Genomic DNA, 17,542 nt, shown 5'->3' with positions numbered 1-17,542 from the left:
ACTCTTGGGAGTGTGTCTCCTGGCACTCACAGTTTACACAAAGAGAGATACCTGAGTGAAGTTCAATTTTTTTATGCTTGAAAAAGGAAAGGACACTTAACACAGTAAGGGTAATCACAATGCTCTTAGCCAAAGTTGCCAGATTCTATGAATTCCCTCTAGTTAGTTGTCAAACATTTTGGGGAGGAATCTATACTTGAAGTCTAATTAAAGAATAATGGATAAGTATTAGCTAACAGGAATGTATTTTAGAAATCCAGTGTTCATAATGCTTCCCCCTAGAGAGCTTTGCAAATGCAATTTACCATCACTAAAATGTTTTCCTCATAAGGAAAACCTGCCACATGTAATGTAAATTATATGATCTTTTCCCTACCCTTTACAAAGTATACCACGCTTAAAGTAAGCTGTAGGGGAGAGCAGTTTCTAAATCACCTCAAAGTCAAATATTTTCCTTTTCATCATCATTTATGAAACACATTGGTAACATAGACCTGACTGAGCCACACATCAGAGTTAAGAGGAATGAGGTCCTGATTGAACACCTGGATCTCTTTAATAGCAACTTCAATATAATCATCAGTAACCACAGAGCTCTGGAATATTAAAAGGGGAATGTATGATCCCAAGCAAAGCTTTAGATGAACACCTCTAGCACCACTGGGGGTTTGGGGTTTGGAATTCAACAAATAGTAGAGCAGGGGCTGAAAAGACATTTACATTCCAGCACTTGTCGCTCATTAACTGAATCTATTTGGGCAAAAAACTGAACCTCTCTGAACTTGAGCTTCTTATCCTTGAAGCAGGGATAATATTACTCATGTGGCCCAGTTCATGTAGGATTGTAGCAGCAACAGCAGCAGAAGTAGCAAAACGAGAAAGCAGTAGTACAACTTTCATTTTCTGAGGGCTTACAGTGTCCGGTGGATTGAAAACCACATGGTAAGGTAGGCATGCCATTGTAGACAAGGAAGCTGAGACTCAGAGAGAAGAACTTGCACAAGACTGCACATGTGTTACTGGCAGAATCTAAGTGTGAACACCAACAACTCTGACTCCAGAGGCCATGACCCGGTTCACATCTCAAAATGTATTCACATGTGTCATCTAATGAGGTAATGCTAGTGACTTCACTGTAAATGGCAAAGCGCCACATAATGCAATGTGTTATTAGTGTAATTTTTTTAAGCTGCTAAAGTGTTTTCTGCTGAGTACATATACTATTCTTAGCAAGAGCCCATCAACTCAAGAAACTAAGGAAAAAGCACGAATGAATATGTAACTTGAGACCTAAAACAATGGAAAAGTATGGAAAATGACTTTAAAATAGATGTGACAGTTGGTGATGTCATTTTCTACATTTGCACATTCGCATGCATCCACACAGAGTTCCAACCCACAAACATCAAGCATCTCTCAAGACACCAATGGAAGTTGCCAGAATCATCAAAAAGCCGAGAGATCTGGTGTGTATGCGTCACGGCTCCCCAAGCCCATACCGACGACTTGGCAGGCTGCTCACAGGACGTGATTAGAGACATGGGACAAGCATGTTAGTCTGCAAATACTCTGTGGCCAAGCTTCCCAGGGATAACAAGGGGCAGCACGTTAGCAAAGCTGAGGGTCGATAGGATGCTTTAGAGTCCTCACTGGCAGCCAAAAACAACGATGGTGAACAAGAAAGCTAACCAAGGCATAGCAACTACCTCTGTACTGTCTTAATGATTCTAAGCCTTTGAAACAGAGGAAAGACTCCATTCACCAAGGACAGGTAAACTGAATTACAATTAAATTCACATGTTAGTTAGTTGCAAACGCTCTTTTCCCAGAAATAGGTTCAGTCCTGAGTGAAATGGAAAAGGCAGAAAACGCTGCCCTCTGAACTTCTCTTCTGCATTTCCGCTTTTCTGAGCTTGTCCGCACTCCTCCCAGGGCCTCTATGCTGCCCCTAACTTATCCCATCTCAGACAGCAAGTCCCCAAACATTTGTGATCACCCTCTCCCTCCCTTTACTGTGTTGCTGCTCTTTGTTTTCTCTAGAAGGGATTAAATAAACCCCTAAGGCCAGAGTGTACAGGTGTCTGGATTAAACACTGCAGGATCTCAGGAGATGCTTTCACATCAGTCTCTTCCCAGAAATGCTCTCCCCCTCATCCCAGAGATGTGCAGGACACAACCTGTACAAGCATACTCAGCAGCCCTGTAGACAAACCCCAAACCAGAACAGGCATAAAGAGTTTTATCCATTCATCTGTTCGTTCACTCATTCAACTCAATAAATATTTATTGCATCTAGCATGTGCCAGACACTGATGGGTCTTGGGCAAATACTAGTAAATAATAATGTATAATACCTGCCCTCAAGAAACTCACAGTCTAGACACATTATCAATGAGTAACATTACAGAGTAGAACATGCTAGCCCTGGGAGGTGTGCAGGAAGGGATTCATATGCAGTCTTGGCATCGGTAAAGGGAGAGCAGGCCTTACCACATTTGGGTTGACTTTATGTCGAAAGCACGTGATGTTCACCACATACGGCCAATCGTCAGGCTCCATCAGCACCCCAGCAGCATGAGCACACGTGACGTGGAATGAGGCTGGGCATCGGCCATAGGAACACTGGATGCAGGCTCCAGAGACCTTCTTAACCCGGTGCCTGCAGAACATGCATTTCTGGAGGGTTAAAACAAAGAAGAGCATCAATTCAAACTCGGTTAACTCAGCCAATTTCCACACTTCACAGCATAATAGCTATTAGAGAGTAAAAAAACTGATTACATCAACAAGGCCTGACCTCCAGGGCCCCTAATGGTGAGAGTAACTGTGACAACATAAGCTGCGTACCTTCAAGGAAACACACAGCTACAGCCGCATACTACCAGACACATGCTGAAATACTCCTTGTGGTAAGGAAAGCCAAGCCCTTTTGCACATGCTTCTCCAGGCACAGAGCTGAGGAAGAGCCCCCCGGGTGCTCCTGTAAATCACCCATGAATGCTGAAGCTTCTTCTCTTTTACCTTCTGCATGCTAGGCCTTTCTGTACATCAAGAGATAGACTATGGGTTTGACAGACAGGCACATACTCTCCTAAGTTAGACGAGGTCTTCAGAAATACCCAAAGAGGGGCTTCCCTGGTGGCGCAGTGGTTGAGAGTCCGCCTGCCGATGCAGGGGACACGGGTTCATTCCCTGGTCCGGGAGGATCCCACGTGCTGCGGAGCGGCTGGGACCGTGAGCCATGGCCGCTGAGCCTGCACGTCTGGAGCCTGTACTCTGCAACCCGTGAGGCCACAACAGTGAGAGGCTCGCGTACCGCAAAAAAAAGAAAAAAAAAAAAAACCAAAAAAAAAAAAACCCAAAGAGCACACAGCTGGGCTCACGTTTCCATTTACAAAGAAACGTAAAGTGTTAAATGGTCCAATGTGGAAACTGCAGGCTCAAGTGTTTAATAATCCAAATCTGAACCCTTCATGACTGAAACAAAAATATGCCTCCCAAAGTGAGGAAATGGAAAATCACCCCAAAGGGCATAATTTTGTTGAATATCTATAGCTGACTATGCCTGGGGAAGAAAGAATGGAAATAAAAACTGCAATAATAATTACCACAATATGAAAGTTAAATTGCATACAATTAGCCCTAAACATTATCAGTACATTTGTTATGAGAGATGGGAAAAAATCAAACAGCTTCACTAAATGCAAGATTTGTGAACTAATACTTGAAGGTTAGGAAAAAACAGTTGTAGAACAACACAGGGTCAGGTTCAGAAAGCAGAAGAAACACAGTGATCAAAAAGCTCAACTTTTCATTCCTAAGGATAAAGTAAGTCTGCAATCTGATCAAATGATGATGCAAATATTCTTCTTTTATAGGTACATTTTCCTTCCTGGGACAAAAAAGGTACTTATACTCAATGCCTTTTGAGGACTGTAATGTTTTATCAACAGACCTGTAAGAATCAATGTGGACAAAACTTCTAACTCTTCTTTGCCCTCACATCTGATCAGCATCTTCAGTCTGCACCTTAATAGATTCTGCACCTTAATCTTACTCTGATCTCACCTACCCATCTATACGAACTTTCACCATCTCTGTCCATGTTGTCTTGCCCAGTGTAGTAGTGGCCTCCTAACCAGTCTCGCAGTCTTTTATTTCATGCCATTTTGATTCACCTTCCCATAGAACTGAAAAAAGACCCATTACAATACGAACAAAAGCATTATTTAACATCTTGATATCTCTTTGGCAATTCTTGGTATCAGTTTCAATACATTCCTGGTAATTCTTGGTTTACCAGTATCTTTTTGTCAATTCCAACCATTTGAAATATGATGACAGATATAATAGAAAGACCTCATATCAGGAACCCCAGGCATAATCAGATAATCTTTTAAGAGCCTAATCACACCACAAAGAGGTCAGTGTTTGAATAAGTTCAGATATTGACAGATGTATGAAAGGAGAAATTGTTTCCTATTTTACCAATTAAATAGGATTAAGAGTAAGAAAGAGTACTATGACTTAGCTAATTAATGAACTGGTAACTCCTAGCCTCTTCTACCATTAACTTCCTCAATAAACAGAAGTTCTCCAGAAAGAGGGAAGGAGACAGAGAGAATACATTTAAGCCTACTAATAACTCACTCCTTGGAATCTAGTAAGGGAAGTGCCTCCTTTCCCAGGAAGACCAGAGGTAGCCATTTCTAAGGATAAAACCAGTATCCTTAGAAAGTCAACCTGCAGACTATTGTAATGCAATGCTTTGGAAGATGTTTATTCACAGGGTTGAGAAGTTTGGCTTAAACATCTAATAGGTTCTTGCAGAGATGGAGAACTCCACAAAACTTAGTAGGGGAGCCATTCCGTATGCTGTATTACAGTCTACATAGTACGTCCAAACCCCAGTTTCACTTGCTTGCTACTAAACCAATAGTCCTCTACCCTGGCTAAAGCAACTATGGCAATTTAACACCTATACTGCTGGGCTGCGGAATTTAATTCAATAGGGCAAAGATTAGGACATATAAGCCACTTCCTAGAATGTTACAATAGAATTAAGTACTATGAAAAAAGTAGAAACAAAATGCTATACGAAACTAGAATGACCAGTGCAATCAGGTATGCTTGGGGGTAACATAGGGAAGAAGGCTTTAAAGAAATGTAATGAACTGACTGGATCAAGATGGTGGCCTCAGCCCCTGCTACAAATCCACCAGCCCCAAACCCTAAATAAATAGAGATAGGAAAAATAATGAAACCATAACAGCACTGACTAACAAAAAAGAGAGCACTTAATTTCAGGGAGGAGAGCCCCAGCAACAAACTATTAGTAGGTTTCTCTGAGGAGGCAGTTCTGGCAAGGCCAATGTCAAGAGTGGAAGCAAATAATTAAAAGACAAGGGACCCACTGTCAGGCCAGCCCCATGGCCCACCTGCCCCCACTCTTCATCAGCAGGTGAAGTAATCTGATCCGATCTGAATCCGAGTCCTGTGACCTGACCTATCATTTGCCAATAGGACAAGTGAATTCTCGTTTGGGCTAAGGAAAAAAATAGTGCACCCAAGATAAAATACAATCATATACTTTAAAAATCACAAACACTTGAAGGAAAACAATGCCATGAACAACAGATACTATAATTAATAAATAGAAGAATAGCTGGCCTAAGGAATCAGGTAAGGGGAAACAGAAGACGAGTTTAAAAGAGATGCAGCACGTGTTATGATAGAGATTCCCAAACAGATCCCATCAATTGAAAAACACAAACAGTAACAACCACCAGTTCTAAAATTAAAAATATTATTGCAAAGAAAAAAAAATTAAGATGTGTTGAATTCTGAAAAGGATCCCACTGAAGATCAAATTAGCAACTTGGAAGATGGAGCCCAGAGATTGTACAGAACACAGAAGAAAAGATCAAAAAAGAAGGAAAATGGAACACAAATGCTAAGCAGTATTGAAAAGAGATCCAGATGTTCTATTATCTCTCTAAAAGGCATTCTAGGGCTTCCCTGGTGGCGCAGTGGTTGAGAGTCCGCCTGCCGATGCAGGGGACATGGGTTCGTGCCCTGGTCTGGGAAGATCCCACATGCCGCGGAGCGGTTGGGCCCGTGAGCCATGGCCGCTGAGCCTGCTCGTCTGGAGCCTGTGCTCCTAAATGGGAGAGGCAACGGCAGTGAGAGGCCCGTGTACTGGAAAAAAAAAAAAAAAAAAAAAAAAGGCATTCTAGATGAATAGAAAAAGAGAAAATAACAGAAATTTTCCAGACCTGAAAAAGGCCCAACAAGTAGGGTTAATTTTTTTTTTTAATCACCTAAACACATCTTAGATACATGTTATATTTCCAAATAAAAAGAGAAAATCCCAAAATCTTCCAAAGAATAAAAGAGAAAAATCAGATTACTGTCAGATCTCTAATCTGCAATAGTGGGTGCTAAAAGACAATGAAACAGTCTTCCAATTTATAGAGGAAAATTAAATTTGGTCTATATCCAGCCTAATTTTCATTCAAATGTGAGAGCAAACATAAAGATTATTTTTTCTTTTTCACATTCAAGGATCAGAAGTATGCAATGAAGAAGTAAAGAATAACCAAAATGCTAAATATGTGGATAAATCTAAATGAATATGGACTGTATGAACAATAACAGTAATGTCTTCCGGGTTTGAAAACAGAGAGAGAATTTGAATAGATGACAATTGTAGCATATAAGGAAGAAGTAGTAAAAGTGAAGTTTTAAATGTTCTAAATGTTCTTGAATTGTCTGGGAAAAGGGTAAAAGTACCAATTCACTAATAGTGTGAAAACAAATAGAATAAGGAAAAATAATAAATTCAAACAAAGACATGAAAGGAAAGAAGCAGAAACATAGAACAGGTGGCAGCAAAGGAAAAAGCACGTTATAAATTGGTAGAACTAAACCCAAACATATCAGTAAGTTAACTGTAAACAGACTAAATTTTATCTTATAGACCAAGGGTAGCAGAAGTTTTCTTAAAATGCCAGATAAATATTTTAGGCTTGTGAGCCATACAGTGCCAGTTGCAAGTACTCAACTCTACATTGTGTAGTTGAATTGAACAATGTGGGGCTTAGGGGCACCAACCCCAACCCCTGCGCAGTCAAAAATCATGTAACTTTTGACTCCCCCAAACTTAATTACTAAGAGCCTACTGCTGACCAGAAGCCTTACCCATAACATAAACAGTCGATGAACACGTATTTTGTATGTCATATGTATTATACACGCTATTCTTACAATAAAGTAAACTAGAGAAAAGAAAATGTTATTTAAAAAATCAAAGAAGATAAAATACATCTACAGTACTGTACTATATTTATCCATGCCTAAGTTTATGTCATCTGTTTACAAGATGAATTGTCTGTCAGTACCTACATCAATATTGTCTTATATGATATGAAAAACGGTAGATGTTAAACATATTGCTAACAGTAGGCATCAAAAATGAAAAGATAATGTTAAAAAATTCATATTTATTTACAGGTATAATGATTCATGCATTAATAATGAAGAAGCAGTAATATGACTGCTCTCTGGTAGCCTAATGTAATGGGTGGCACCGTGTGTGGTCTGTGTTTGTGTGTGTAACTTTTGATAAATTTTAACTTTTTATAATAGATCTGTGTATATTTTATGGTAGAAAATGATAAAATAGACTAGTATCTACATATAGTTTATGCATTCATGACATACCTAACATTTTCTTAATTTTTTCCATATTTCTAAACTACATGGTTCATCTGCAAGTTTTTCAAATTGCCACGAATCTCCAAAAAAATTTCCAACATATTTATTGAAAAAAAAAATCCACAGATAAACGGACCCATGTTTCTCAAGGGTCAACTGTAGTGTAAAAGCTGCTACAGATAATTCACAGATGATGGGCGTGGCTGTGTTCCAATAAAACTTTATTTACAACAACAAGCACGTGCCCTAGTGTGCTGACCCCAGCTATAGGCCATGGGCACGTACTTGAAGATAGTGAGCTGTGAAATGATGGAATCAGTATTTAAGTAAGATCACTCTAGCAGCAAGGTGGATAAAGAGCAGACTGGTGGGAAATGAAACTGTTAGGAAGCCACAGGAATACTGACGCAAAGGATGATGACGACTTGGACTAGGGAAGTGGCTATTAGGAGGAAGGTAAATGTTAAGTGTTTTTCACTCCTGTTATTCTTTGTTGACAGAAATTCTATATCTTCCTTTAAATAGAGCTACTCACTCAAGGCCAGGGCTGGACAGTCTGTGTGCTGTGGGAAAGAACCTCTTTAGTAGCTGCTTTAGTTTTGAAATAGATGAGGGTTGAGGTGACCAATTTCTCGAGGGATGAGGACTGAAAGGAATGTGTGAACAGTAAGACTGTTGGGCACTTAAAAGCACAGAAAGTTCAGAAAGACAGGGCCATTCTTCCTGCAGTTCCTGTTTGAGATGCCAGTGACCCACTGGGAAAGGGATAAGGAACCAATTTCTGGAAGACGATAAATAAAGGAGGTTTGAGAAGTCAAATGAGGCAGCCTAGAGAGCCATCACTTGGGGTACTTCAGAACAAAGTTGAGGAGGGCTGATGTCCAGGGAGACCAACACAGCAGAGCAGGAAAATGCTGACACAGATGACACTGGAGAGTGACTTTAAGGTGTCATTCACCTTTATGGTTTTCTAGTAAGGATGCCTGGGACATAACAGCTGCTCAATGTTTGTTGAACTAAACTGAATCCAGGCAAGTATATTTTGGTCAAGCTATAGACCTGCTCGCCTGTTTCCTCAACAGTGAAAAAAGACTCCACACGTAACTATGCCACCAGAGATGTTAGAGGGCTTCAGAATCACTGGGAGGCCTGCTTCAAGCACAGGTTGCAGGCGCCACCCCCAGAATTTCAGTGTGTCTGGGCTGGGGCTGTTGAATTTGCATTTCTGACAAGTTGTCAGTAATACTGATGCTGTTGATCCAGGGATCACACTTTGAGAACCACTGGGCTGGTGGGTTAAAGTGTTAAAGGGTGTGGATTATTCTGAGAGGCTCTAGTATCAGGCAATTCAGGAAGTACAATGTTTTTTCATCTATTCTTCTGTGTCAAGGGCTGAGAGAATCCTCAGGCAAGTATGATTTATAGATCACTGTACTTTCTTGGGGGACTGGATTTCCATACTTAGTCCAATGGCATAGGCCATTAAAGCTCCTAATGGGTTGAGGATTTAATGAAGTATCTGGCAATGAGGCTTTGTGTACCATTAGATTCCTTGAGCACACAGCCTGGCAAAGGGCATCAAGAAATGATGAGCTCTGAAGGAGTTACAGGTTCAAAGCACATCCCCTTCCCTTCTTTTTCTTTTAATATGATTTGTGGTATGATTTTATTGTTGTTTTGCCAATTTTATGATTCTTTTTTCTTCCATAAATAAGCTGATAATTTCAAAACAGGTACAAATACTTTTATTTTAATTAGTATTTCCTTATCAGACAAGTAACAAGCTGATATTACCTAATTCCTTTTTCCTTTTGCTCTCCAAAGATGTTTTTTCCAGGTACTCCATGGCAAGCTGATGTTTCCAGCTCCAACAGGGAATACTGTTGGACTCAATGGATGTCACTATTGTTGCAGGCAAGTCAGAGGACTGAGGTTGAAACTTTGATTTTGCTCTACATCCTTAAATATAGGTTTTAAAAGAGAAACCTTTTTTTTTTATTCTACCTGTAAAATTTATGTTCTGCTCATAAATATTCATTAACTCAGTCACTCACGTGCCAATAATGGCCAACACTGGGGGAACGCTGTATGAGGCAGTCTAAGATCTACAGCAAGGAGCTTACAGTCCAGGGGAGGAAACAGACATGTAAACAACTTAGGCAGAAGGAAAAGCAGAACACGAGAGCTGTCATGTGAGAGCAAGATTCAGAAGGAGCAGAGAGAGGAGTAGATTGATACCGAGAGAAATCAGTTTACCCAGAGAGCTAAAGAGCGGCTGGGGAGGAAGGGAGAAGGGAAGGTTGAAAACCGAGGTGTCCACGGTGAACTCACACTGCAGGGTATGGGCTGCTATAGTAAGGGGCAGCAATTAATATGCAGTCTCACACCACTCGGGCCAGACAGAATTGTTCTGATCTCAGTGGTCTAAGCATATTACAAATGGCAGATGTCATGAAATGATACAGCAAAACTCAATTCTGAATACTTGTGCATCAGCTCGTAACATGGTGAGCACTCTGTCGCTCCACACCCCCATCAAGAAAAGTTATTTCTACCCTTCAAGTTCAGAGCATTAAAATAAATGGCTCACGGTGTCAAGTGTGTGGAATTAAATCATTATTTATGATATGTATCAGAAGCCATTTATCTCATTGCTTTTTGTTTAGTGAGATTCACCCCACAAAAGGTGAGAAGCTAAGAAAAAGTCAAGCAGCAGGCTAAAGAGGAAAGGGCAGAGGAATGAGCTCAGCCAGGCCAAGAGACAGAGACAGAAAAACGGGCAGAGGTGGTGGTGATCAGCCAGAAGGCTGCACTTATTCAAAACAAGCAAGGGAGGCTTTGTTGGCCCTGAGAAATATTAAACAAGAATCACAGAAGGATTCTAGAACTGGAAAGGCCATGGCAGTTCATACACAAACTGACAAATTAACAAATGACTCTTGAAAAGCATTATGTCAACAGCCCAGTCACACTTTTTTTTTTTTTTTAAATTTTGGATCAGCAGAAACACCACCAGGAAGATCACCAAATAGGAATCCTCTGGAAGCACCTTTTAATACCAGTACTAGAACACTGACTGCACACAGTAGGTGCTCAATAAATATCCATTGACCACATGAAGGATCGTTTCCTTATTATATATAACGCGTCAATTCATTCTTTCAGCTATCTCAATATTTATTAAATATCTTCTATATGAAAGGCATTTTGAAAAATGCAAAAGGAGACACAAAAAGATGCCATCCATTTATTCAAGAAGCTTAATTTGGCAAACAAAAAGAGCTGTGACAAAAGTGTTGCCACGGTCATCACGATAAGCAAGATGAAGGGCTACAGATTTGGAAGGAGATGGGGATGGACCAGCAGAACAAAGGTGAAGTCGGCATGTGCACCTGAGCAGTTACCCATCTGTGCCCCTGCTCTTCACCACTCTTCAAGTGAGAAAGAGGGGCAACAAAGAAGGAACTTCATGACAGCCACCCGAGGGACACCAACACAGGACGAGGAAGGAGGTGCGATTCTGCTTGGACGGCTCAGGCCAGGTGGCAGGATTGCTCAGGCAGGTGACCCGTGCACCGCTCTGAACTGAGGGCCATGAGTCACCAAGTCCAGGCACTTCTGGGTCAGTTCCACAGACTGGCTCCCGGGAACTCATAATAAAGTAAAAAGGGGGCTTCTCCAAAGTCAGAAGTTCCCTGTAATTAACTTCTTGGTGTTCAGAGGCTACGTGCAATGCTTCTACACCAGGTCCTATGCTGCCTTGCAGGGTGCTGGGGACGTGCTGCCTGATGGCCGAGCCTGCAGTGGCGGCGGGGACACGGGGTCCCCCGCGTGGCTCAGGGAAGCTGTCTAGCAGGTTTTAGAGAACTGGGGAAGCCAGCAAGAGTGGGCTGCCTTTGAGTTCACCTTGAAGGACTAGCAGGTTTCAGCCAGTCCACATGCAGAGGCATGAGGAGGGAGGGAGGGAGGGAGGACATTCTAGATGGATGTAACAAAGCTAAGAGGTTTCTGAGTGGCTTCAGCAACCAAGCAAGTCTCCAGGGCAGCCCAGAAAAATCTCAACAACCTTGGGCTAAGAATGCCTGTTGCCCAGGCATGTCTCTTTGCTCATCCATCTTTTGCTCTTTGAGGGTTTGGACAAATTCTACTCGTCTTGTTATCGAAGGCACCTGGCATGTGTGCAAACTAAATACCTGGGGAGTGCCCTGACCAAACACCACACTCCCCTGTCTTCCCTACGTGGATAGTATTTCACAGTTATTAGAAGCATGGACTGGGAAGTCAGGCAGACCTGGTTTTGAATCCAGCTCAGCACAGGCACAAAGGATAGTCACAGAAACAGCCAAAATAACATGGCCTGAATAAACAGAAATGGTGAGAAGTCATGGGGGCAGCAAGCTAGCCCCTGAACGTCTCCTGCCCTTCTTCCTGACACCCCCTCAGCAGAAAACAGAGCTTCTCCTCTGCAATTACTACCTGGGCTATGCAGAAAAGCCAGACGTATAAGCAGCATTTGCAATTAAATTAAATATTAAAGGCAACATCACAATCTCATGTTCAAAGAGGCACTTCACTGATGGTATAAAGCAGCATTTGCTGAATCACGAAATAGGCAATGTTATCTATGCTGAGAAAAATCAATCACTTATCATTTCTACTTCTCTAACAGCCCGTTTGGGTTCTATACTTCATTGCAAGTTTATTTCAGATTTAAAGGGCAAAGGGGGCATACAACTATAGCATACAGAGAGCTTTAGAACAAACCTTATTCCGAGTACTTATTAAGTGTCACTAAACATCTTTCAGCTGATGGGTGGGGAAAGCAAGCCTCCTAAACCACAAAATAAACATTTTGTAAGTACTTTTTATTTGCACTTTTATTTCTTTTTATGTTAATATTAAAGAGCACCTGTTTCCTAGAGGAAATTTCATTTTTTGAAATTATTGTTTACAAGAAATCAAACAGAAATTCTTACTCTCCTTGAATAAAGCATTTAATTGAACCCAGAATTACTGAATTATATACTTACTTAAAAAAAAAAAAAAGGCACTCTGTCCTTTCTGATACAACGAGGTCCAGCACACTGACATGTGCTCTCTAACCTACAAAAATTGACACAAATTTGTGAGGTTACTTATAACTTAGAAGAATTTTTATAGATCGCTCTGAATTAATGCTGGAAATGATAGCATTTTAATCATTTAATTCTCTGTTAAATCTAAAAAGAAACACAATTTTCCTGTTTGTCACAGTTTAGGGAGGCTGGCTTACAAGCTTCCTGCTGTTCCAAGGACAGGCAAAAAAAAAAATCTTTATTTATTATGAATATCTGATACGACTTGCTATTGGCATTATCAGATCAAGGACTAGGACACATTTTCTATTTATTTCTGGCCTCAAGCCTAAAGGCCTTAAGATATCTGACAAAAAAACAATAAATCAAAGACAAAGACTAATTATCCTTAGCAATATTTGTTTTGAGACAGTGCAAACATCCAACACTATAAAGGTTGCCGGGTTATTTTGTTCAAGGTTTTTTTTAGAGAGGAGTGTATGTTTCTGAAATGCCTGTTTTCTGTATATTTACTGAAATTGCGTTCACTGGTCGGGTCTGAGAGGAAACAGTAAAGGCATCTCTAATCTGCAGAGAAGGAACTGGCTCCCACAAGCCAAGTTTCAACCGCCTCTCTTATCTGACTTCCCATAGGCACTTTTTAACAGTTTAAATGAACATTTATGTACACTTCTGCTACATATATTTATCTTGGTGAATGGTACTTATATGAATGTTTGGAAAAAGGAAAAATAAAGAGATCTCATGATTTTTTTTTGATCACTACACAAACCGAGATGTTGGGGTGTACTTCCTGCTCTAAACACCAGAAGCTGCCCCAAGGCCCCTGAATACATCTGACTCTTGTGAGAAACTGTCACCCATGAATGGTTCTCTCTGTGGCCTGCTGCAACCTCTTTGCCTCTTGTCTTTCAATTATACCAGCAGCAGACCACATTGCGAAAATTTATGCTTAAGTTTAAATACCCCAGCACCATGTCTCCAAATAAAACTGAGGAAGCAGTGATGAAAAGCTATTAGCTCAACATTAGCAGACGTGTCACAGGTGGCCCTTCAGAGGAAGACCCTCTCCCTCTCCGTTGGGGAAAACTGTGACCCTGAGAAGAGCCAGGTCAGGGTAAAGCCCCCTGTGTGAACACTGTCCAGTCCACAGCCCATCCCTCCTCCTGCTTCTGGAGGAACAATCACCTAACAGTGAGTTTGGGGATTTGTCTTCTAGATTAGACGAATGTGGGGTTTCAATCTCAAGTGGCCCTTAGGGTCACCGAGAAGTTCTTTTATCTTTCCCAGCTGAGGGAATGGACAAAAGGCGATAAAACAGGCTCTGGTCAAAGGATTAGGATTGAACCCTAACCCTGCCCCCACTGTGGCCTTGCATTGATTTACTAACCAGGATACTGCTTCTGGATTATTTAGGTGGACTTCCTCTGAGGACGAGTAAATGGCCAATATTTTTTTCAATGATCTATTTGTGGGTAATCTTTCCAAGCTTAGCTGCTTCACTGGTCAAGTAAAGATGACAACAGCAACTACTCCTCATGAAGCTGTTCTCAGGGTTCAAAGAAATAACATCTATAAAAGGTTTCTCAGACCCTAGGACATAGTCAGAGCTAAGCAAGGCTGCCCCATCTGTTCCCAAACCTTACCACTCTTGAACCCAAGCCCAAATCCGCACATTCTAAAGACAACTGAGCCTATTCCTTCACCCAGATAATAGGGACCATGAGGCATGAAGGTCCTCAACCGCCCTGACCTCCCCTTCATCTTCAAAGCCACAGTTTCAAAACACTGATGCTCGTAATCATTCAGACACCAGGTAACTATAGATTTCTGCATCTTGTTATTTAATGCATTGATAAAAAGAAAAAAAACACGTTACCATGTCACAAACTAATTTTTAAAACAATTTAGTAACTGTACTTCAATATTATTGTCTCCTCTGTAATCCTATGTATTTTATTTTTAAAATTTTAAAATACTTTTCTGAAGAACTATCCATAACCTTTACCAAAAACTGCCAAAAGAGTCCATGAAACAAGTTAAGAATCCCTGACACAGAACAATTAAAAATGTCTAAAATCACCATGAATGAACACAGTGATAACAATCACCACATAAGAACAAATATTTCAGTGAATAAGCAAAAATGGAAAACATCGCTCCCACGGGGACCAAGCCTGAGGGGCAGGGGCGGGAGATTCGAAACTAGGGTGGCGTGAAAGACATGTGGATGAAAGGCTCTTGGTGCTGTAGCCAGGAGTCAGTACTGTACCTCTGAGGTGGGAGACCCAGCTTCAGGACACTGGTCCACAAGAGACCTCCCAGCTCCACATAATATCAAACGGCAAAAATCTCCCAGAGATCTCTATCTCAATACCAGCACCCAGCTTCACTCAACAACCAACAAGCTACAGTGATGGACATCCTATGCCAAACAATGAGCAAGACAGGAACACAACCCCACCCATTAGCAGAGAGGCTGCCTAAAATCATAATAAGGCCACAGACACCCCAAAACACACCACCAGACGTGGACCTGCCCACCAAAAAGACAAGATCCAGCCTCATCCATCAGAACACATGCACTAGTCCCCTCCACCAGGAAACCTACACAACCCACTGAACCAACCTTAGCCACTGGGGACAGACACCAAAAACAACGGGAACTACGAACCTGCAGCCTGCAAAGAGGAGACCCCAAACACAGTAAGATAAGCAAAATGAGAAGACAGAAAAAAAAACACAAAGCAGATGAAGGAGCAAGATAAAAACCCACCAGACCTAACAAATGAAGAGGAAATAGGCAGTCTACCTGAAAAGGACTTCAGAATAATGATAGTAAAGATGATCCAAAATCTTGGAAATAGAATAGACAAAATGCAAGAAACACTTAACAAGGACCTAGAAGAACTAAAGATGAAACAAGCAACAATGAACAACACAATAAATGAAATTAAAAATACTCTAGATGGGATCAATAACAGAATAACTGAGGCAGAAGAACGGATAAGTGACCTGGAAGATAAAATAGTGGAAATAACTACTGCAGAGCACAATAAAGAAAAAAGAATGAAAAGAACTGAGGACAGTCTCAGAGACCTCTGGGACAACATTAAATGCACCAATATTCGAATTATAGGGGTTCCAGAAGAAGAAGAGAAAAAGAAAGGGACTGAGAAAACATTTGAAGAGATTATAGTTGAAAACTTCCCTAATATGGGCAAGGAAATAGTTAATCAAGTCCGGGAAGCACAGAGAGTCCCATACAGGATAAACCCAAGGAGAAATACGCCAAGACACATATTAATCAAACTGTCAAAAAACTAAATACAAAGAAAATATATTAAAAGCAGCAAGGGAAAAACAACAAATAACACAAAAGGGAATTCCCATAAGGTTAACAGCTGATCTTTCAGCAGAAACTATACAAGCCAGAAGGGACTGGCAGGACATATTTAAAGTGATTAAAGAGAAAAAGCTACAACCAAGATTACTCTACCCAGCAAGGATCTCATTCAGATTTGATGGAGAAATTAAAAACTTTACAGACAAGCAAAAGCTGAGAGAGTTCAGCACCACCAAACCAGCTTTACAACAAATGCTAAAGGAACTTCTCTAGGCAAGAAACACAAGAAAAGGAAAAGACCTACAACAACAAACCCAAAACAATTAAGAAAATGGGAATAGGAACATACATATCGATAATTACCTTAAATATAAATGGACTAATTGCTCCCACCAAAAGACACAGACTGGCTGAATGGATACAAAAACAAGACCCATATATATGCTGTCTACAAGAGATCCACTTCAGATCTAGAGACACATACAGACTGAAAGTAAGGGGATGGAAAAAGATATCCCATGCAAATGGAAACCAAAAGAAAGCTGGAATAGCAATTCTCATATCAGACAAAATAGACTTTAAAATAAAGACTATTAGAAGAGACAAAGAAGGACACTATATAATGATCAAGGGATCGATCCAAGAAGAAGATATAACAATTGTAAATATTTACGCACCCAACATAGGAGCACCTCAGTACATAAGACAAATACTAACAGGCATAAAAGGGGAAATCGACAGTAACACATTCATAACACCCCACTTTCACCAATGGACAGATCATCCAAAAGGAAAATAAATAAGGAAACACAAGCTTTAAATGATACATTAAATATGATGGACTTAATTGATATTTATAGGACATTCCATCCAAAAACAACAGGATACACATTGTTCTCAAGTGCTCATGGAACATTCTCCAGGATAGATCATATCTTGGGTCACAAATCAAGCCTTGGTAAATTTAAGAAAATTGAAATTGTATCAAGTATCTTTTCCGACCACAACGCTATGAGACTAGATATCAATTACAGGAAAAGAACTGTAAAAAATACAAACACATGGAGGCTAAACAATACACTACTTAATGACTAAGTGATCACTGAAGAAATCAAAGAGGAAATCAAAAAATACCTAGAAACAAATGACAATGGAGACACAACGACCCAAATCCTATGGGATGCAGCAAAAGCAGTTCTAAGAGGGAAGTTTATAGCAATACAATCCTACCTTAAGAAACAGGAAACATCTCGAATAAACAACCTAAACCTGCACCTAAAGCAATTAGAGAAAGAAAAACAAAAAACCCCCAAGGTTAGCAGAGGAAAGAAATCATAAAAATCAGATCAGAAATAAATGAAAAAGAAATGAAGGAAACGATAGAAAAGATCAATAAAACTAAAAG

General features: G+C 40.5%; 1 protein-coding gene across 4 annotated transcripts in view; it reads right to left on the bottom strand.

Annotated features, from left to right (window-relative positions):
* KDM4C (lysine demethylase 4C) overlaps positions 1-17,542 on the bottom strand; it is a 410,995-nt gene that overhangs the window by 84,624 nt on the left and 308,829 nt on the right. For all 4 annotated transcript variants that reach the window (XM_082656307.1, XM_082656305.1, XM_082656308.1 and 1 more), the window contains one exon: positions 2,491-2,676. In XM_082656307.1, the coding sequence (XP_082512433.1) occupies positions 2,491-2,676 (186 nt within the window). The remainder of the gene's footprint in view (positions 1-2,490; positions 2,677-17,542) is intronic.

Source organism: Grampus griseus (assembly GCF_964374135.1).
Source record: "Grampus griseus genome assembly, chromosome: 6".
In the NCBI taxonomy this organism is placed as follows: domain Eukaryota; kingdom Metazoa; phylum Chordata; class Mammalia; order Artiodactyla; family Delphinidae; genus Grampus; species Grampus griseus.
The sequence above is the reverse complement of the archived record's forward strand: the minus strand, read 5'-3'. Positions and strand labels throughout refer to the sequence as shown.